At 45.5% G+C, this 23,543-nt stretch overlaps 1 protein-coding gene across 1 annotated transcript in view; it reads right to left on the minus strand.

Annotated features, from left to right (window-relative positions):
- Nucleotides 1-836: 836 nt before the first annotated feature.
- LOC120028440 (protein turtle homolog B-like) overlaps nt 837-23,543 on the minus strand; it is a 97,942-nt gene continuing 75,235 nt past the window's right edge. The window contains exons 5-19 of the mRNA XM_038973659.1: nt 23,183-23,334; nt 19,027-19,144; nt 15,771-15,915; nt 14,574-14,719; nt 13,318-13,460; nt 12,914-13,054; nt 12,679-12,798; nt 12,409-12,559; nt 10,515-10,638; nt 5,588-5,763; nt 4,681-4,907; nt 4,273-4,357; nt 3,856-4,017; nt 3,718-3,763; nt 837-2,475 (exon numbers count right to left, since the gene is read on the minus strand). Coding sequence (XP_038829587.1) covers nt 837-2,475; nt 3,718-3,763; nt 3,856-4,017; nt 4,273-4,357; nt 4,681-4,907; nt 5,588-5,763; nt 10,515-10,638; nt 12,409-12,559; nt 12,679-12,798; nt 12,914-13,054; nt 13,318-13,460; nt 14,574-14,719; nt 15,771-15,915; nt 19,027-19,144; nt 23,183-23,334 — 3,575 coding nt within the window. The remainder of the gene's footprint in view (nt 2,476-3,717; nt 3,764-3,855; nt 4,018-4,272; nt 4,358-4,680; nt 4,908-5,587; nt 5,764-10,514; nt 10,639-12,408; nt 12,560-12,678; nt 12,799-12,913; nt 13,055-13,317; nt 13,461-14,573; nt 14,720-15,770; nt 15,916-19,026; nt 19,145-23,182; nt 23,335-23,543) is intronic.

Genomic DNA, 23,543 nt, shown 5'->3' on the forward strand with positions numbered 1-23,543 from the left:
GGGGTGGAAGGCACTCAAAGTGTAGGTCTCACTCAATCGTAATTTTTTTGTTTAGCTACAGTGTCATTTACCACCAGTTAAAAAACAGTAGCAGTCAAGGAAAGCCTCTACTAAGATGTCATAGGTGGGCAATAATACAAGGAAATTAACTAAATATGTAAGAATAAATATTACCTCACTACACTAGTATTCAGAGTTTTCAATCAATAAAAAAAACACTGTATATGCTAGTTAATTATTTAGTGAAGCATTCGCTCAAAGATCCCATAAGTCTGCCACCTGAAATCCTATGTTGCAGATTGCATTTTAATGCAATTGTAACGTTTTACACATTCTAGGTTAGGCTTCCTGCCAACATTTTCTTTAGCAAACAGTATTTTCCGTGAACTATGGCAGTTAAAAATCACATTTTCTTCAGAAAATGGGTCGCCATACAGAGAAAAACACAAATATCTTATAAGTAATAATTACAGAATTCAAAGATCAATATCAATATCTTCAGATGTGACTTTGTTCTAGGGTTAAATTTCAAAATATGTCATAAGGACACACTTTAAAAGTATGAGTATGAATTGTATCATTTGCCTTGATTCAGATGGGTATATTGCCAACTTTTTTATTAATAACTTGTTTATGACTGATCAGATGTGTGCCAGATGCAAATACATGCTTTCTGCATATAAGCCTAAATATGTATTATTGGTATGCCAAAAGTAAAACATTAAGTCATATTCTATAAACTGGGAATACATTAAGAATTGAGTGCCCAGGTTGGAGAAGTTTGTTATGTGCGTTAGTTAGTGCGTTGCTGTCCCTGCCGGACCGGTGTAGGTCACCTACCCTGAGGCGGATATCTGGAGCTGGGAGGGCTCTGAGGGCAGCATCTCCTCCTCTGTCCTCCTCTGGGACGGCCACTGCCCGAACACATCCCTGCTCTCCAAGGGGGGAGAGGGGGACTGGGAGGGATAACTGGCTGCGGTGGAGGCATAGGACATGTGGGGACGGTAACTGGGGCTGGGCCTGCGGCTTCCCTGCTGGCCCTGGGTGGGGGAGGTGGCCAGGGAGGACCTTCGGGAGAAACTGACAGTGGCTTGGGGGTGCAGGGTGATCTCAGGCATCTCCAGAGAGTGGGATGTGCGGAGGATGCTGGGGCGGGGCGGGGGGCGGACTAGAATATCTGGAGAACCTGGCTGGGTGCTAAGAGGGCTCTGGGAGAGGGGGGAGAGGCGGGAGGGCTGGAGGACCAGCGGGGGCAGGGAGGGATCTGTCCTACGCCCTGACCTCGGGCTGAGCCAGGACTGGGGGCTGCTGCTACGGGCTGTGCTTGGGCTCCCTTCACGGGCTGCCGGGTCAGGGTAAGGCAACACTGGTACACCCACACCATGGGACGTGTGTCTGAGCTGGCCGAGACTCTGGGCCTGTTGCATAGCTAAGCGCCTAGCTGGAGGGCCTGGGGGTCGGTCCCTGCTCTGCGGAGCCATTGGGACCTCCAGCTGCAGGAGCCGAGGGCTGGGGAGGTGCAGGCGGCTGGGGGGGAGAGAGTGGAGAGGGGGGTACGGTGGAGGGTCGGGAAGGTCCTGGTGATGATGTAAGGGGTGGTGAGGTGGATAAATGAAGCGGGGCCCCTCCAGACCCAGGAAGGGGAACTCGTGAGGCTGCCAGCTGTCAGGTGAGCGAGGGGAGCGAGGGGGAGTACTGTGTGTATGTGCTAGGGAATGGCCAGAGGCAGTGTACTGATGATGGAGTTCCATCTCTTCCCTCTCCTCTGGGATGGAGGGATAACCGTAGGGTCCCCCGTCAGCAGTGCCTGGGGGGGAGGATAGAGTGGAACTACGGGGACTGATGTCAGGCATGTAAAAAGGTGGCGGTATACCCGATTCCCCGCGGCTGCCTAGATACCCATAGAAGGGGACCTGTGGAAAATCCCTGTAGCGGGAGGCTGGGGCCTGCCCTGCAGCATGATGCCCACTGCCCTCCACAAAGCTCATACCTTCCATGGGCCTGTGGAGGCGGGGGCTGTAGTTGGGGGGCTGCGTGGACTCCAGACTGGAGGATGTTGGGGAGAGCTGTGGTCGGAGCGTGGCCATGATCGGGGGTAGGGGCCCGGGGTCAAAGTCATTCTCCTCGTCGGACTGCCGGAACTCAGGATACATGTCGGACTCCTCAGCGAACGGGAAGCCCTGGATGCGGCGGTGGGCTGATGGCGGGCTGGCCATGCTGAAACGACCATCGGGACCGCGGCTGATCAGCTCGATAGGGCTGGTGACCTCTGCCTCGTGCTTGGACACGCTGTACTTCTTGCTGGCTATGGCACGCTTGGTTTTCTTGTAGAAGGAGAGCTCTTTGTCCTTGTCTCTCTGAGGGCTTGGCAGCCTCCTGACGTACAGGCCCGGGCCGTGGGCCTCATCCGAGGACAGTGATTGGGGCCGCGAGGCGGGAGGGGAGCTCTCTGGACTGATCTTCCCAGAGGACAGCCTGTCAGACACAACCAACACAGAGGCAAACACTCAAACATGATGTCTTCATAATGAACCCCTTAAACAGCAGTTATTCATCAATAAACTGCCTAATTGTACACAGTAAAATAGCATGTTATTCACAGTAGGCATCACTACTATGCTAGACAGATTAAATCCAAAGACATGGCACCATGTCAAAGCAAATACACCTGTTTCATTTGTATTCAACCTGATAGTATCCAGTGCATTCTGCTAGCATTGAAGCTAATGACTGTAGCCCCAGCGAAAGTATGAGAAAGGAACCGTTACCAAGCAGCCATGACAACCGTCTCACAGATCTTTTTTTACTTGCTCTTGGTTTAAAACCGAGGGCCATTTGTCTTGTTGGGGACATATGCTGCGCCAAATGCTTTTATGGCATAAAAATAAAGCAGATGACATCCAACTAGCCCTTTTTTTCTATTTGCCACACACCAGGAGCAGCATTGTAAACAACACAGTCAACTATAGAGTGCATATACACAGTACAGTGCATGCAGCTGAGCCAACCCAAACACAAATCCCTATACGCTGCATATAATGTATACTGTGCATGCAGTTAGGCCAGCAGAGCACTAAGTAAATAAAATCTATAAAATGTATTAATTTATTATCCATTCAGCCAAGCCAGCATAGCGTAGTGCAGCACAGCACACACTGTGGCATGGTGCAAGCAGCTAAGCACTCACAGGGAGCTGGCTGGTGGGGGCATGTAGCTGCTCCTGGCTGGCACGTCCCAACAGGGCTCTACCCCGGGCAAGGGGGTGAGAGGAGGCCTGCGGTGGGAGACACACAAATGACATGGGCCACGGTCATCTGTCAACTAAGCCAAACCTCCACACAACACAGGAGGGACCATCACGGAGTCACAAGAGGACTAGACTTCACTATTCTGATATAAACAACTGGAACATGCATTATAATGCAAGTCAACACATCCAATTCCTTTTAACATAGACCTCTCTCCAAACCTTTGACATACACACAATATACATCCAAACCATACTCTTGTCCTAGCAAAGATACCCTGCCCTGACAGTTGGTACTGAACAGGAGTGAAGTGAACAGAGGCCATAAGAATAACTCTTAAGACAGGTAAAGAGGAGTTTATTGTTGCATCTAAATTCAATCCAGTGACTACTGCATTGTGAATCGGCATATGAGCTCAAAAGGTTGGCTCCTGTTTTTTAATCTCTCTGGGTTTGTTTTTAGTACTTACGGTGAGTCAATGCTTTTCCTGAAGTGTGTTACAGACAGGGGAGGGTCTTAGAAGAGACAAAACAGAGATATAGAGATTACAACCAAGACAAGTGAATGGACAGTATAAGTTAGACAGTTAGATGAATTGGAGGCATACCTGGTTTGCGTTTGAGTTTGCGTCGGTGCTGTTTGTTGACGAAGCAGGCTGCTAGAGTACTGAAGAGCACCGCAGCCGCCAGAAAGCAGATGGTTGCCACGACGCCCGCTACCACGGGCCTCGCCAACCCCTCTTCAGTCACCTCCGTAGGGGGGAAGGGATCTGAAGTGGAAAAGGTACCCAGGGGTTCAGAAATGGGGGGTGGGGGGGTGGAAATGGACTTCAAATCATAAGCTTGGAAATGGACTTCAAATCATGACCTTCACCAATCTCATGGAGGTAAATGGATTTAATGGAGTGACATATCAGCAGCATTTAAAAAGATTCCATTTCATTGTAGCTATTTGGGAATATTATTTGAATATACTCTTAATCTAATTCTGAATTGTAGTGTAATATATTTGGTGTAACACTTACCTGTGCTGGACACTCCCACCACATTACTGCTGTCACTGATGAGGTCATCCATGACGGCCATGACTCTGAACTCATACCAGGACTCCTGCCAGGGACACAAGACAACACACTCCTCCACTGTCCATTCCACACACATAACACATCCACAGTCCAATTCCCCTCAGCATAACCACTGTCTCAAAATAACGGTGTCATTACCCCAAAACAACTGCCATTGGCAAAATAATAGCAATAACAGTTTGAGTATACATGAAGGTATACCTAAAAGGATTTATATAGGATTTACAAGTCATTTGTAAAGTGTTCATTATTATCTTATAGACAAGTTATGACACTAATTACACATTGGCAGTTGTCACTATAAACAGACAGCATTGTTTATACATTTAGGTATTTACGGTCCTTTACCTGGACTAGGTCCCTGGCCATCAGCTCAGTCTCAGCGGCAGGGATCAGATCGTCGAGGACCTCCCACCTCTCTCCGAGACGGAACTCCATGATGTAGCGGTCGACAGGCGAGGAGTGATTGGCTGGCGGGAGCCATGTTAGCAGGACGCCGTGCTGCGTGCGATTGGCTGTGAGGCACCGTGGTGGAGTAAGAAGCACCTGTGGTTCAGGGGTACTCAGGGGAGACACTAAGGGGACAAGAGAACAGACTAGTTTTAGAAGGAAGTTAAGCAATTCATATTATTCAAACAGCCATAACAAACCCATACATTCCCATGTGATCAGAGATAAACAGAAGATGGTGAGAGCAATTACAAACTGCATTCTAGAAGATAGCAATAGAGAGCAGTAGTTTCAATGATATTGTGAGCATACAGAATCAACATGACATGTCTGAAATGGTGTCACGTTCCTGACCTGTTTTCCTTGTTTTTGTATGTGTTTAGTTGGTCAGGACGTGACAAATGGACACACTGATGTGTAAACATTTAAATACAAATCTTTTATATTTCAAGTTAAGGCATATCATAAGCTATAGAGTTATCTAAAAAAACATGCATTACAAATAGTAAATTCTAGGTATCTACAGGTATCTAAATCCACACATACACATGTATTTTGTATTGTAGATATGCGATAGTAGAGTAGTGGCCTGTGGGAACACAATGTGTTGTGAAAAGTGTTATGAAATGTAATGTCATGCAATACTTTAAATTGCATATAACTGCCTTAATGTTGCTGGACCCCAGGAAGAGTAACTGCTGCCTTGGCACGAACTAATGGGGGTCCTTAATAAATACAAAATACAAGTATAGGCATACAGTATCAGTCCAGTGTAGGCAGTTGTTCTGGCGCTGGTGCCACCTACCTACTGTGTTAACCGTCACGACCTCGCTGAAAGGGCCTGTGCCCAGCTTGTTCTGTGCCAGGACGCTGAACTGGTACTCTGTCCTGGGCTCCAACCCCGGCACCACCAACCACGTCTGAGACCCCGACACCGGCATGGAGTGCCAGTCATGGGGGCCAAAATTCTCCTTTTTCAACCTTGAAGGACAGAAACACAGAGAGAGGTATCAATACTAACTAACCTGCACCCTGACTATAAGGTCAATGGGCCATCCTGGTAACACTCAGATAGCAGATATGGTGTACAGTAGATAGACAGTCTTATGTAGTGTGCCTCTGTCAAACTACACAGGCAATGGGCCACAGTGTTGCAATACAATACTGTTGGTAGGCTATATTTCACTCTGTTTAATGTCCTCTTCACATTCACGTCACCATCTCTGTAAACTTAACTAAAGGTAATTAGATCACTTTGACTCGAACATTTATAGTAACAGCTCTCTGTACAAAGTCATTCATTATTTAAGTACACAAGAGATGCCTCCATGTATATGCAATGTTCCTCAAAGCACATGGTTTGATTTTACAGTCAACAAATGTCCATTAAGGTGTCATCAGGCCATGACAGAGAGATGGATGAGAATGGCTGTTAATATTAGACTGCCAAAAGCACCACTTCTATCAGATTATTATTCACACACAGCCCCCATTCAACACAGTATGGCTCGTATGACTGCTGACATGTACATAAAATGATAATGGTGATTTTATGGCACCTCGTGGATGTTGCCTAATAGAATGTTAATGCAATGTCTTTCCATTACGCCTTTAATAAATGAATGAACACATGAATTATGCATCTTCTGTGATTTACTGTATGCCCAACTCTTCAACAATGCAAATAATGTAAATACAAATACTGAGTAACTGAGTGATATTACTGAAGGACTGAGTAATAAACCATTAGCATTGTGCTGTCAAAATGGTGTTGTAGTACCTGTCTGTTGATAATAGTATGTTTCCCCCTGGATACCGTTATATGCTTCCCCCTGGATACCGTTGTATGCTTCCCCCTGGATACCATTGTATGCTTCCCCCTGGATACAGTTGTATGCTTCCCCCTGGATACCGTTGTATGCTTCCCCCTGGATACCGTTGTATGCTTCCCCCTGGATACCGTTGTATGCTTCCCCCTAGATACTGTTATATGTTTCCCCCTGGATACCGTTGTAATAATTCAAGTAATTCAATTATCAATATTTCCTTATTGATAACTAGGGCTGTAGCGGTCACAACATTTTGTCAGCCGGTGATTGTCAAGCAAAGAACTGTCGGTCTCACGGTAATTGACCGTTAATTAACATAAGCACATTTAGCATCTCCTGGGTTCCACACATAGACTTTTTTAAATGGTTGTAGGCTAATACATCCATGTAATATAGCCTACCCCTTCACAATAAATCCATTATTTATTTTAGACAGGTCTAAAGAAGCATGATATGAAGAAAATGTAGTGTATTTCAGAAGAACAGAATAGCATACTCAGTTGTCCTTATGTTAGGTCCTGATGTGGCTATGCCAAATGGCTGTAGGCTACACTAGTTAATTTAGCAGACAAGATTTGCTTATAATTCTGTGGCATTATTTTATATTATTTTATAGTATGAAGAATAATCAATCAATCAAATGTATTTATAAAGCCCTTCTTACATCAACTGATGTCCCAGAAACCCAGCCTAAAACCCCAAACAGCAAGCAATGCAGGTGTAGAAGCATGGTGGCTAAGAAAAACTCCCTAGAAAGGCCAGAACCTAGGAAGAAACCTAGAGAGGAACCAGGCTATGAGGGGTGGCCAGTCCTCTTCTGGCTGTGCCGGGTGGAGATTATAACAGAACATGGCCAAGATGTTCAAATGTTCGGCGGGGTCAAATAATAATAATCACAGTGGTTGCCGAGGGTGCAACAGGTCAGCACCTCAGGAGTAAATGTCAGTTGGCTTTTCATAGCCGATCATTCAGAGTATCTCTACCGCTCCTGCTGTCTCTAGAGAGTTGAAAACAGCAGGTCTACAATACAATCGAACAAAGTTGAATAAATTATAAATATTGTCTCCAAACAATTTGGGGGAGTGCGCACATGCGGCTATTCTGTGTTGAGCAGTTAACAAATAAATAGGTACTCCTATTTGCTTAATTTAGAGTTATTAATGTAACTTTAGTTGTTCTACAAACGTTGGGCTATATGTTTTGATTTTTAATACATTGTAACGCTGTATGATGAGACTCTAATGATGATTTGAAAAAAGTAACTTGAAAGGCATGAGCTCTGCTTTGTTTTTTTGCGCAGGCTGTACACACTCCAGTAGTCTGTCATTCACAATTTGACAAGCACTTGATAATGCCTCGAATTTCACCGTGGCATCCTCTTTGTGGCCGTCATGCACCCTAGAAAAATCCATGCCTTTTGCGGCCTGGAGTGCTGCGTTGTGCCCTTCTCCCTGAGTGTGCTGCGCAATCCGAAGCACCTCTCACTCACACTGCTCTCTGTCAGTGATTGGGTCTTTCTGTTAAGACAGACACATCGGGGACGCAACTGTGTGCGTCCTTATCCAATTCCGAGGAGCATATTGAAGATATTGGATGAACTGTCCACATTTACTTTCGTCAGCCAACAAGATGAGTAGGCCTAACGTACAGCAAAAGCACTAGCCTATGTCAATCTAAACTCAGCAAAACAAAAAATGTCTTCTCACTGTCAACTGCGTTTATTTTCAGCAAACTTAACATGTGTAAATATTTGTATGAACATAAGATTCAACAACTGAGACATAAACTGAACAAGTTTCACAGACATTTGACTACCAGAAATGGAATAATGTGTCCCTGAACAAAGGGGATGGGGTCAAAATCAAAAGTAACAGTCAGTATCTGGTGTGGCCACCAGCTGCATTAAGTACTGCAGTGCATCTCCTCCTCATGGACTGCACCAGATTTGCCAGTTCTTGCTGTGAGATGTTACGCCACTCTTCCACCAAGGCACCTGCAAGTTCCTGGACATTTCTGGGAGGAATGGCCCTAGCCCTCACCCTCGATTCAACAGGTCCCAGACGTGCTCAATGGGATTGAGATCCGGGCTCTTCGCTGGCCATGGCAGAACACTGACATTCCTGTCTTGCAGGAAATCACGCACAGGACAAGCAGTATGACTGGTGGCATTGTCATGCTGGAGGATCATGCCAGGATGAGCCTGCAGGAAGGGTACCACATGAGGGAAGAGGATGTCTTCCCTGTAATGCACAGCGTTGAAATTGCCTGCAATGACAACAAGCTCAGTCCGATGATGCTGTGACACACCGCCCCAGACCATGACAGACCCTCCACCTCCAAATCGATCCCGCTCCAGAGTACAAGCCTCGGTGTAACGCTCATTCCTTCGACGATAAACGCGAATCCGACCATCACCCCTGGTGAGACAAAACCGTGGCTCATCAGTGAAGAGCACTTTTTGCCAGTCCTGTCTGGTCCAGCAACGGTGGGTTTGTGCCCATAGGCGACGTTGTTGCCGGTGATGTCTGGTGAGGACCTGCCTCACAACAGGCCTACAAGCCCTCAGTCCAGCTTCTCTCAGCCTATTGAGGACAGTCTGAGCACTGATGGAGGGATTGTGCGTTCCTGGTGTAACTTGAGCAGTTGTTGTTGCCATCCTGTACCTGTCCTGCAGGTGTGATGTTCGGATGTATCAATCCTGTGCAGGTGTTGATACACGTGGTCTGCCACTGCAAGGACGATCAGCTGTCCGTCCTGTCTCCCTGTAGCGCTGTCTTAGGCGTCTCACAGTACGGACATTGCAATTTATTGCCCTGGCCACATCTGCAGTCCTCATGCCTCCTTGCAGCATGCCTAAGGCACGTTCACGCAGATGAGCAGGGACCCTGGGCATCTTTCTTTTGGTGTTTTTCAGAGTCTTCTTAGTGTCCTAAGTTTTCATAACTGTGACCTTAATTTCCTACCGTCTGTAAGCTGTTAGTGTCTTAACGACCGTTCCACATGTGCATGTTCATTAATTGTTTATGGTTCATTGAACAAGCATGGGAAACAGTGTGTAAACCCTTTACAATGAAGATCTGTGAAGTTATTTGGATTTTACGAATTATCTTTGAAAGATAGGGTCCTGAAAAAGGGACAAGTGACAGGCTAATATTGTCACCCATCAGACTATTCTTGATTTCATCTTGTCTTTACATATACTAAATAATATATGTGATATTTGTTTTGATTTAGAATGGACCATTATCATGCACTTGTATCGAAACATGTCATCTATGCATTTAAATGGCGAATGGAGTACGCTTTTCCCCGTGGTTTATTTTCATGCCAGCCAGGTAGGCTATACTACTGTTGTAAAGATAAGCAATGTGCTTAATATTAGGAAGGTTGAGAAATAAATATAGTAGGCCTAGCCTATAGAAAGCTTATGGGATCCTCGTATTTTTAATAAAGGCCATCACTCTGTTTTCTCTCGCAATTGCATAGCCTATAGAAATGTTGCGCAACAGGAGCTCATGGGCTCTCATGAAGTGTTTGATTAGATTTTTGATTACATTTGCATTGATGTCAGAGTGATTAGAGGAACAAAAGAGTGCTGAGTACCAGGCAGTAAGCAAGTTTGGTAAGCTAGTAACGACCAGCAGCACCATCAGAGCTTGGAGAAGCCTAATTACCGTGACTAAACGTTCATGTGGAATTTTACTGGATTCATGACTTGTGACCACCAGTGTGGCAGTAATACGGTCACCACAACAGTCATGTTGATAACAAATCAGATCCCTACATATCATATCTGTTGAAGATCAATCCCAAAGTCTCTGTCCCCCCACCTCTATTAGGGGAATCAACTGCAATCTGAGTATAAGATGTGATGGTAGACTAGAGCATGCTGGGAGTACTCACACTGGGCCGTACCACACTGAGAATGTCTGATCAAAGCCTCCGTCGTAACCCGGCTCCCAGGACACGTTGGCCGAGGTCACAGAGGGCAACACACGAATGTTGCCTGGAGCATGTGGGCTGGTGCCTGAGGGTCAGAGAAAAGAGACCGTCATATTTAATACCAGAGCCATCTACAGTATACCTCTCTATATCTCTACTGTATATTGCTCTGGCCCACACTAAAGAGTGATAGCGCAATCTGTTAGGTCTATATGTACTGTACAGTGAAGGTTAGGATGACCATTCTTCAATTACCACAGTATGAGTCAAGTGTGTTATTCCCATAACAGCTGTTTTGTCAATGTATAAAAAGCCTTCTCACTCAGAATGACTATCATTGTCCAAAAATGTGTCCTATTAAGTCAAATAATGTACACTGTGCTGTCATTACCATTCACAGTCCTTTACAGTATATAACTGTCTACAATGGCTGTGAATGGCCTATCTGATTGGCTAATGCCCTGTACTTTGAGGTGTTGACCAATGGTGAGGTAAAGGTGAGTGAAGGTCTATGGCTTGGCCAGACCATCATCATCCCTACCCCCAGCTGTGTGGCCAAGACCCAGCACCCTTTTACTGGGATTAAATGGAGACCTGCTATCCTGACCACTACGGCCAGAAACGTCAAAGCTGTCCTCTCCACACTCAGCACCTCTGACATGTCACCTGTCACTCCAGTGAGGGGACACTTGGGATGGTGCCAGCTAGGGTGTATGACTGTGAGAAGTCCTGAGGCATGCTTATTACTCATATGTACTGTAAACACGCAAGCAAGTCACTTGTCTAAGCAGTACTTCAGTATACATATAGTCCAGCTGGGACTAGGGTCATCATGAATGTCTAAGCAGTACTTCAGTATACATATAGTCCAGCTGGGACTAGGGTCATCATGAATGTCTAAGCAGTACTTCAGTATACATACAGTCCAGCTGGGACTAGGGTCATCATGAATGTCTAAGCAGTACTTCAGTATACATATAGTCCAGCTGGGACTAGGGTCATCATGAATGTCTAAGCAGTACTTCAGTATACATACAGTCCAGCTGGGACTAGGGTCATCATGAATGTCTAAGCAGTACTTCAGTATACATACAGTCCAGCTGGGACTAGGGTCATCATGTATGTCTAAGCAGTACTTCAGTATACATACAGTAGAGTTAGGACTAGGGTCATCATGAATGTCTAAGCAGTACTTCAGTATACATACAGTACAGCTGGGACTAGGGTCATCATGAATGTCTAAGCAGTACTTCAGTATACATACAGTACAGTTGGGACTAGGGTCATCATGAATGTCTAAGCAGTACTTCAGTATACATACAGTACAGTTGGGACTAGGGTCATCATGAATGTCTAAGCAGTACTTCAGTATACATACAGTACAGCTGGGACTAGGGTCATCATGAATGTCTAAGCAGTACTTCAGTATACATACAGTACAGCTGGGACTAGGGTCATCATGAATGTCTAAGCAGTACTTCAGTATACATACAGTACAGTTGGAACTAGGGTCATCATGAATGTCTAAGCAGTACTTCAGTATACATACAGTACAGTTGGGACTAGGGTCATCATGAATGTCTAAGCATTACTTCAGTATACATACAGTACAGTTGGAACTAGGGTCATCATGAATGTCTAAGCAGTACTTCAGTATACATACAGTACAGTTGGAACTAGGGTTATCATGAATGGGAACAGAAAGCTGCAGGGTTGCTGTCAAACTACTTAAATTCAGATTAACTGAAATTCTGAACCCTGAAGAGCTGAGGAAATACAGGGGGGACTGTATCGATGACTAGGATCATCAGACATGCATGGGGACAGAGGGTTATGAGGTCACAGGGGACAGTACCAATGACGAGGAGGCGCGTGCTGGCAGTGATGCTGGTGACCACATTGGTGGCCACACACTCCCATTCCCCATGATCCTCCTTGCTGAGGGACAGGAACTGTAAGCTGCCGCTGGAAAGGATGTTGTGCTTACTCTTGCTGGGCTTCCCCACCTTGAACACACACACACACAAGCACACACACAGTTCCCTGGTTGTTATATCAAAAAAGCAGTTTGAGTTTTCCATGTTTCTCTTCCCAGACTAGTCCCAGCTGTAGCGTGGTTTCATACCTTCCTCCAGGTGATGGTTGGTATCTCAGGGTCTCCCGAGGCAGCACAGGGGATGACCAGCTCTCTACCAGCCTCTTGGCGGTACTCCCCACCAGGCCTCACGTTAAAGTAGGGGGGATCCTGTGGGCCGGGCCAACACACACACAGACCAAGTCTCACAACAAGTCTCACCAAAAGGGGGGAGAGAAGACTACACATATCACATTTGGTCAGAGGTTTCTTCCAGTACCAGTACCTTTAGCACCAGAATGGCCGGGTCAGACTGGCCCATAGTACCCAGGGCGTTGTAAGGCATACAGGTGTAGGTGCCGAGGGAGTCTTCTGTGGCCTCCGCCACCCGAATACTCCCATCCGGTGCCTGGCTCCAACCGGGGTACTGGGACAGGAGAGAGGAGGTACACTCAACATCACAGGGTTGCAATATTCTCCACAACATGTCAGGGCCTGTATTCAAAGAGCGTTAAAGGAGTGCTGATCTAGGATCCGTGTCCATATAAATCCCATTCATTATGGTCTAAAAGGGAAAGATCTGCAATTTTACTCTGGGATACTTTGTGAACAGCTGTTATGGTGAATGAGGTATTATCAGCATCAGTCCAGACAGACAGAGGCCCCCACAGATGGCAGACTGAGACTGACCTTCTCCACTCTGAGAGGGTAGCCATCTTTCTCCCACTTCACTGATATCACCGGCGGGTTGGCGTCCGCTGGGCAGCGGATGATCCCTGGCAGTTTCCGTGGGACGTATATGATGGAGGGCATGTTGAGCACGCGGGCAGGGTCTGAGGGTCAGAGGTTAGAGGTCAGAGAGGACAGAGCACGAGGTTTTGTACAGATGGACGGGAGATGTTTTCAGTGAAAATAGACTGGAGCATAAACTCTGAAACTGTTAAATCACAATTACAACTGCCAGGTACTTCTCCTGTAATAAGTTGGTCGGTATGGAAACCATGTAAGAAATAGTATTTTATAAGTGACTTTATGGTGGCCCAAGCTAGCTGCTAACTAATTGTCTTTAGCAATCAACTTGGATAGTACATAACAGGAAAAAGGACAATTGTGTAAGACTGCTGAATTTGGTTTATCGTTTCAGCGAGGGGCTCTGGTCACCCTCTGAAGCCAATCACAAAGACAGTCATGGTCGGCTGCTAATGTATATGTATATACATCCCTCTCCCTCTCCCTCTCCCTCTCCCTCTCCCTCTCCCTCTCCCTCTCCCTCTCCCTCTCCCTCTCCCTCTCTCTCTCTCTCTCTCTCTCTCTCTCTCTCTCTCTCTCTCTCTCTCTCTCTCTCTCTCTCTCTCTCTCTCTCTCTCTCTCTCTAAGAATGCAGAAATCAATGACCAGCGACTCCAGAGGGAATTAGCATAGTGGCAAACACACTTAGACATCCGGCCTGGTGGAATTTCCCCCCACATAGCAGATGAACTAAAAGGTCACCGTTTCAATTCAGTCCGGCACATTGAGGAGACCAAGACTCTTTCTCTAAGGGGAGAAGGAGAGACTGAGCAGCATGCTATGGGGTGAGACTAGCAGACTGTCTCTTTCAGTGTCTAGCAATGGAAGATAAACAACTCTACAGAGACTGGAATCATAGACGGGGAAAAAATGCTAAGAATATGGTGATGAGAGAGGACCTGCCAAGATGATGAGCAGTAGGAATATCTGATCATTCCCTCGTCCCGACCTTTGACTCTGAAATTCAGCCAAAGGTGGAAAAGTTTCAGCAGGGCGATATGTATGGTACTGCATCACCAATGACAATACATCAGCAGTGTTCTGGCTGCCATTATGCAGGTTGTGATACTGTTATTTCTCCTCCTGTTCCAGTACAGCCAGCCAGCCTTGTCTGCCCCTCTCCCTTTCACTCCCTCTGTCGCCATGGTAACACTCACACTGAACAGAGAGGTGTGCTGATGCTGACGGTGGCGTTCCGAGGCTGTTGCTTGGGCTGCAGGTGTATTTCCCAGCATCCTCTGGTTTCACCCGGAAGATGTGGAGGGTTCCGTCGATCAGGATGCGGACTCGGTTTTTCAGGTCACTGCCGAGAGGAAGCAGACAGTTATCGAATATGCCATAGCATAGAGACACACTCACACACTTGGGGCTGCATTAATGTAATTGCACAAGCTTGCCATGAGAGGGCAGCATTTGGTTAAATCCATCCAGGCTGAATAGGTTCCAAAAGATGAAGCAGTTGTATGTCAAATAAATCCCCTAATTTCCACAATCACCTGATGCTGCAGCCTTAGTGCTTTCTCTCGCACTGCCACTTTAAATGAAGTACCCTCATGAAGAGTACACTGGCAGATATTCTATTCCCGCTGTGTGTCAAACAAAGAACAAACACACCTCACACCATGTTCATTTGAGTAATATTTGAGAGGACATTATGCAAAAGAAATAGCAGAGGGAATATTTTAATCTAAACTATGAATATTTTTGACTAAATAAATCGTATGATTAGACCAAAAATACCCTTTCGTGATAGACTGTTGCCTCCAAGGATAGACCAAACATTGTAAGCAGCCCAACTAGGACAGTAGTGTCTTATCCTAGGGTTGATTATGCACAGCCTTTTTCTAGGCCTTTAGAAAACTATTTGAGATGGGCCTCTTTCTAAGGGACTCTCTGATAGGTTGATTCTCCCAGACAGACACTTGGCCTCCCAGTCACTTGTTCTTTCTAAAACTTCTCCATCACTAAACTAAAGCGGTGCTTGGGGCGAGTCTGACAGCTCCTGGCTATGCTTCAGATCATTACTACAGTATAAGAGGCATGTGGAATTGTCATCAGAGCGTGCTAACCCGGCTGGCGTGCTACAGACAGCCCCTGCTAGGCCCTCTCTTACTGCTGCCGGACCACAGCAGAACAGGGCACCAGCACACACACACACACATTCAAAGTCACTGAATCAAGACAGGGTCTGGAAGACTCAAATAATAATTATGCCAAGACACAGTACAAAATACTTTAAGGTCACAGGAGAGGACAGAAGATTCAAAAGCCTTTAGATGACACGGTGAAAAAGACTCAAAGACCAAAGGAAGGCACACAGACAATCAGACACATGATCTCGATTATAACTTTACTTCTTAGTGAAGTAGACGTTATCTTCCTCCCAAAACCAGGTGTAGGTCAGGTTGCCAGGATACGCCTCTGCTTGACAGGTGAAGCGTGCATTCTGGGATATGTTGACAGTGATGTTCTCTGGCGGTGACTTAATATACGGTGGCCCTAGAGGAAACAAACAAAGGCTTTTAGTGTACAACAAAACATACACTGAAAAAATATATAAACTCAACACAAAGATTTTACTGATTTAAAGTTCATTTCTGGAAATCAGTCAATTAAAATAAATTCATTAGGCCCTAATCTATAGATTTCACATGACTGGGAATACCGATATGCATCTGTTGGTCACAGGAACTTTATAAAAAGTTAGGGGCGTGGATCAGAAAACCAGTCAGTATTTGGTGTGGCCACCTTTTGCCTCATGCAGCGCGACACATCTCCTTCACATAGAGTTGATCAGACTGTTGATTATGGCCTGTGGAATGTTGTCTCACTCCTCTTCAATGGCTGTGCGAAGTTGCTGGATATTGACGGAAACTGGAACACGCTGTCGTACACGTCGATCCAGAGCATCCCATACATGCTCAATGGGTGACATGTCTGGTGAGTATGCAGGCCATGGAAGAACTGGGGCACTTTCAGCTTCCAGGAATTGTGTAGAGCCTTGCGACATGGGGCTATGCTTTATCATGCTGAAACATGAGGTGATGGAGGTGGATGTATGGCACAACGGGCCTCAGGATCTCGTCACGGTATCTCTCTGCATTGAAATTGCCATCGATAAAATGCAATTGTGTTCGTGGTCCATAACTTATGCCTGCACATCCCATAACCTCACCGCCACCATGGGGAACAACGTTGACATCAGCAAACCGCTTGCCCACTACGCCATACACGCTGTCTGCCATCAGCCCGGTCCAGTTGAAACCAGGATTCATCTGTGAAGAGCACACTTCTCCAGCATGCCAGTGGCCATCGAAATTGAGCATTTGCTCTCTGAAGTCAGTTATGACACCAAACTGCAGTCAGGTTAAGACCCTGGTGAGGACAACGAGCATGCAGATGAGCTTCCCTGAGACAGTTTCTGACAGTTTTTGCATAAATTCTTCAGTTGTGCAAACCCACAGTTTCATCAGCTGTCTGGGTGATTGGTCTCGTACGATCCCACAGGTGAAGAAGCCAGATGTGGAGGTCCTGGGCTGGCATGGTTACACGTGGTCTGCAGTTGTGAGGCCAGTTGGACGTACTGCCAAATTCTCTAAAATTATGTTGGAGGAGGCTTATGGTAGAGAAATGAACATTAAATGATCTGGCAACAGCCATGGTGGACATTCCTGCAGTCAGCATGCCAATTGCACACTCCCTCAAAACTGACATCTGTGGCATTGTGTTGTTTGACAAAACTGCAAATTTTATAGTGGCCCCAGAAAAAGATGCACCTGTGTAATGATCATGCTGTTTAATCAGCTTCTTGATATGCCACACCTGTCAGGTGGATGGATTAAATTGGCAAAGTAGAAATGCTCACTAACATGGATGTAAACAAATTTGTGCACAAAATTTGAGAGAAATTAGATTTTTGTGTGTATGAAACATTTCTGGGAACTTTTATTTCGGCTCATGAAACATGGGACCAGCACTTTACATGTTGCGTTAATATTTTTCATTCAGTGTAGATATGGATACTGAAATAGTATCTTATTACCCATTCAGCATCTGTTTATTGTTAAATAGGTACAGTAGACCCCTGGCACAAGCTTCTCTCTAGTAGCCTATGAGATACAGTAAGCAGGCATATTGTAACTTGAACCACACACTTGGTTGCCAGACTTGCAGATGCCTCCACAACATGAGCCCTCAGTGCCCTGAGGTTGCTGCTTTGCTCTCTGTACTATATTACAGACAGTGAAACGTAAGCTGTCTTTTATAAGTGGGTCCAGCTACAAGCCTCCTGGTTATTTCCTTAATACACACTGAATAGCTTTATACATCAGGAGGGACTACTGAAAGAGTGGTTAAGTCACAGAACAAATAAAAACAGATCACTTTAGTGAGAATCACGACTCCTCCGATAGCTGCTTGTAATTGCTCAGAGAGCCTTAGACAACTTCACTGGCACATTTCCAAAGAGCCTGCTTATGGATGGATACTCCTTAGTGAAAAACAAAAACAGGCTGCAATATTGCTTGTGTACAAAACTCATATGTATCATTATATCTCAGATTTATTCCAATTCACTCTGGATTTGTAAAAGCCTTATTCCAACCATCTAAGACATGTATGAGGTTTATGAGGATGTTTCAGTCAGACCAATTAATTTAAACCTTTCCCCTCACCTGTCAGCTGTTCTAGACAACCCTCCCCTTCCTGTATTATCAGGCATGTGCATGCAGTGTGTGCGTGTATTTAGAGGGGTCAGTAGAGTAAACCTTCCTCAAAATCCAATATGTAACCAATGACTTCTTGCCCATCCTCCTTTTAGATATTGACTGAAATTGACAGATCTTTACCCCACCATTAAACCTAACAAGCCTACCATAAAACCAACCTGCTCCATCGTCTAATGTACAGCCTGTTAACTCATCCAGTGCTTGTTTTGATAGAGAGAGAGAACGTGTGTGCGCGTGTTTGATGTAGACATAGAGGCAAAGACATGAAGTGTAGGAAGCCTGTATCAGATCCATCTATCTGAGCAGAGCAGAGCCCAGTTCTGTGTCTGTCTAGCCGAGAGAGAGCCTGGTTAATGGACCGAAGACAGACAGTGATGTATGCCTCAGACAGACAGTGATATGCACACACACCCCAGCAGCAGCAGTAGCCACAGACTAGGTCAGGAGAGGATTTAAGATTATTGACTGATACCGACTAAACCATATTACCACACTGATAAAACCAAACACTAACCCTGCATACTGTGACAAAGGCAGGAAACAGAGACTGTTTAAGTAGAGAGCGGCAGGACTTAATTTCTCCATCTTAAACACAATCTAGACACAGTACTACATAGCTGTAGGCATGTAATAGTTTAATAGCAGGTGTAAGGTAAAAATAGTGTAAAGATGAACTGATAAGGGAATTTTCAGGAAGTCAGGACAAACTGTTCTTTCAGTATTCAGCCAGCAATTGTCCTAGGAATCTTCTCCTCAAAACTCATACTCAATAATCAGTGTGCACCTCAGTAGAGAAAAGTCATGATTTCTCCCTCACACCACCATAACAACCTTTGAAGTTACACCCATCTGTGACGTTACAGTGTGACCGTTGCCCTCTTACCTTGGACCAGCAGACGGGTGGTGTGGAGCACCTCTCCCTGGTCGCTGAAGGCTCGACACGTATACGCCCCTCTGTCGTCCCGAGTGATCCCCAGCACCGTCAGACTTCCATCATGCACCTGGGGTGGACATGTTTGTGCGAGACAGAGCAAACATACAGACATGGTATTTATAAGCATAACCTAGTGAAATGGCACACCAAAATCAAGGCAGGGTTGAGGTTCTGTCTTTGGTAGGAATGTATGTTTTATAGAGAGCATACAACCAATACTCTAAAGTCTAAACTCATCATCATGTAACTCTCTAATTAATCTAGTTCCCAAACACTTCCGAGCAAATACGCAAAGAGTCTGGTGGACCAATCTGTCAAACTTGGCCTTCGTGAGGCAATACAGAGAGCCGGGAGTAACTCCCGGCGCATAGGAATTGGCTTAATCGTCTTAATCTACACACCAATCATCTCCCACAACACCTTCCCCCTAACTCTCCCGCATACGCTAGCAAACCACAAGCACAGAGCCACGCCTTGCAGGATGTGTGATTCGCTAAAATTAAATTCAGGAGGTCACACCCATTGAATTCTATGGTCACTCCCACTAAGGAAAACTTTGAGTGGTTGATATCCCAGGCTTATATGTGCAATAGCCTGGGGATGAGGTTATTCTCTAATTAACTTTGGTTGTGATGTGAAGCTAATCTCTCCAAGCGGTAACCTGGGAAACGTCTCACTGTGCTCCTGTATTTCCTCACCCCTCTGCCGAGGAGGACGCTGACAGGAACCAATAAGCAGGGAAGGAAGACATTAACCCAAACTATTAAAATACCCTCATAAATTATGCAGTAGGGTTGCTGGGTTCTGTTCATTCAGGTTACACACAGCTGTAGCCCTGTCCATTCAAGAAAATGGGAGGGAATCTGCTAAAGAAAACATGGGAGGGATTATACCTATTCATCGGTCTCTCAAACCTTTCAGCCAAGAGAGTTTAGCAGCCACTAGACACACCCACACAGTGGTCCATCCTACCCTTGGGTCAGCCCAGCTGAAATAGGACTCCCTGTTAATCCCACTCCACGGCAGGACAAACACACCTAGCTGTGCCACAGTTATGACACAGTAACCTACACTAGGTTACAGCAGCAGTGTAGTCAGCAGGCCGTTTCTATAGCTATAGGGAAGAAGAATGGGGAAGGGAGTATGAGGAGGGGAGGATAGGGAGGGAAGGATGAGGAGACGAAGGTGGAGGAGGAGGATAATGACTTTCAGACACAACACATTGATTCATGTGTGGGACCTCAAACAGCAGGGGGTGTTGAGATGATGACCAGGATTCCTCCTCTTCTCCCCACTGTCACATCCCTGCCATTCTCTAACAAGTCCTCATGGACACTAGTTATCCATGGAGCACAAACATTACCACCATCTCTTTACTACAATGGGAGTCCTCAAATGTCTAAACTATGGCTTGGTTTGGGTATATACAAGTTTTTCCAGTTTCCTCTCACAGCAAACCAACCACATGGAAATCAAACACAATTTGAGTGTTCAAACAAATCATAAACATATTCCACCCTCACTATCAATACGCCTCAATGCTGTCTGCATCAAAGCATGGTTTTTGATGTGAGGCACTTGGCTCACTATTGATATTCATGTTTAGTATAACATTCATATTAAGAGTAATGTAATATTGATGCAGTAGGATGAGGAAGTCCTCTGATCGTTTACTAAGGCAAACATGTTAAAGCCCTGGGCTCGTCCACTCTGACCTTTGACGAGGCTGTGGTGTGGGAGCCTGAGAGAGGTGAGAGAGAGGGATAATAAAGAGGTGAGAGAGGGATGAGAAAGGGAAGAGAGGGGTTAGCAAGAGGGATAAGAAAGGGGTTGAGGAAAGGAATGATAGAGGGGTGAGAGAGAGAGGGGTGAGAGAGAGAGAAAGGGAGAGGGGCAAGAGAGAGTGAGGGGAGAGAGAGAGTGAGGGGCGAGAGAGAGTTTGTGAGAGAGTGAGGGGTGAGAGAGAGTGAGGGATGAGCAATGGATAAGAGAGGTGTGAGAGAGATGGATGAAAGAAAGGTGTGAGAGAGAAGGGTAAGGGAGAGGGGTGAGAGAGTGAAGGATGAGAGAGTGAGGGATGAGAGAGTGAAGGATGAGAGAGAGAGGGATAAGAGAGGGGTGCGAGATGGATGAAAAAGAGGGGTAAAAGAGATGGATGAAAGAGAGGGGTGAAAGAGATCAATGAAAGAAAGGGATGAGAGAGAGTGTGAGGAGAGAGAGAGGGGTGAGAATGGATAAGAGAGGGGTGAGAGAGATGGATGAAAGAGAAGGGTTAAAGAGATGGATGAAAGAGATGGGTGAAAGAAGGATGAGAGAAGGGTGATTGGCTAAGAGAAGGATGACAAAGGGATGAGAGAGGGGTGAGAGAGGGACAAGACAGAGCGCCAGCTCGCTGAGTGACATAAACTATGACACAGGAATGAGGATAGCTGTCACTTCCTGTACATCACACATCATTTCCAAATGTTAGGTGCAGCCTTCAGCAAGCTCTGGGATTTACTCCATCTGAAATATCTGAGTGTAGGGGGGCTGAGAGAGGGGTGAGAGGGGGTTGTCCATGGTTCACAGGGTTCCTTAAAGAGAACTGGAACACTAACGCAAAACATGACAAATGAGAGAGGGGGTGCAGCCGAGGCTTGACACGCCTGGACTGTTCTTCCTCCCCTCAGGGACCCGCCCTCTGCAGGCATTCTGTAGCCTGACTAACAGATGCTACTGGCCAATCACAGACATGTAAGACAGTCCAATTAAGGGCTTCTCGATCTGCAATCTGGGTGCAGTGAAAAGTGCACAGACAGACAGCATTCTCACATATACTCAGGCAGATGGTGGTGTGTGCTGAAGATTTCCTCCAGCACACACAACCACACCTATAGACTGCCTTCCTTGAACATGACTTATGAAACAGACTGTATAGACTTGTCTACAGCCAGTCTGAGTACCAAGATAGAGGAACATGCATGTTTAAAAAAAAAATCTGACCATATATTTTCACAAAAAATGTGTAGCATTCAGAACTGTAAATTGTTGTCATTAGACTTGCCGAACCTGATCAATTCAAATCGTATTTGTCACAAATGCAAATAGTCCGGTTGCCATTTGATTACCTGTTCAGCAGTCTTATGACTTGTGGGTAGAAGCTGATAAGGAGCCCTTTTCACTGATGCAGATGTAGAACTTTTTTAGGATCTGAGAACCCATGCCAAATGGGTCCTTTTCAGTCTCCTGAGGGGGAATAGGTGTTGTAGTGCCCTCTTCACGACAGTCTTGGTGTGTTTGGACCATGATAGGTCCTTAGTAATGTGGACGCCGAGGAACTTGAAGCACTTGACCTGCTCCACAACAGCCGATGTGAATGAGGGTGTGTTCGGCCCTCCTTTTCCTGTAGTCCACGATCAGCTCCTCTGTCTAGATCACGTTGAGGGAGAGGTTGTTGTTCTGGCACCACACATTGTTTTGGAGTCTGTGAAAGCTTGTCTGTGAAAGGATATAGCCTAGCCATACTGTTCAGTTGTTCTGAATATGTCCATACTGTTCAGTTGTTCTGAATATTTCCATTCTGTTCAGTTGTTCTGAATATTTCCATTCTGTTCAGTTGTTCTGAATATGTCCATACTGTTCAGTTGTTCTGAATATTTCCATTCTGTTCAGTTGTTCTGAATATTTCCATTCTGTTCAGTTGTTCTGAATATTTCCATTCTGTTCAGTTGTTCTGGTTATTTCCATACAATTCAGTGCTTACTGTACTTTGTTCCATAGCAAACAAAACAAACATCAGGAGCAGTGACATCCTCAGAAGCAGTGGGGTGGGGCTGGTGTTAAGCATGCAAGACAGGTATAATATCTAAGATTTCAACTTCACATCTGAATGACTCCAAGACCTTAAAGGGCTAAATGATGTGGAATCCATATACCTTCAAGGCTCATTTCCCTAAATATCAAAGAATGTCTTGGCAGCCCAAGAAAATGGACAAATCTGCATGTTTTATTTCTACTGACCTAAAATATAGTCACTTTCACAGGCCATTTCACTGCTGATTCAAGGTTTAAAAGGCGTGTATTTCTAGCACGAGGTACAGTAAATTTGTTGTCCAGTTTGTCTTACCTTGTATTTTCCCCTGGTTGCAAGCTCCTCCCCCTCCCTCAGCCAGCTGATCATGGGTTTGGGGTTTCCCTGGGCGGAGCAAGTCAGCAGTGTGCTGCCCCCCTCCTTGGCTTCCACATACTGTGGGGGCGTGGTCGTAAAAGTGGGAGGGGCTTTGGGAAAGAAAAAACAGCATTAGCATATTTTCTATCCTCTGAGAATATCTTAATTTCTTGAAGGTATTAAAAAGTTGGGAATTTCAGGGATGTGGCATAGTCTTTAAATTAACAGCCTATCTCTAACCAGCATTACACAGTGATGAGGGAAAAAAATTCAAAACAAAATTGTTGTTTTTATTATTATTTTTATTTAACCTTTATTT

Source organism: Salvelinus namaycush, chromosome 34 (genome assembly GCF_016432855.1).
Source record: "Salvelinus namaycush isolate Seneca chromosome 34, SaNama_1.0, whole genome shotgun sequence".
NCBI classification, from domain to species: domain Eukaryota; kingdom Metazoa; phylum Chordata; class Actinopteri; order Salmoniformes; family Salmonidae; genus Salvelinus; species Salvelinus namaycush.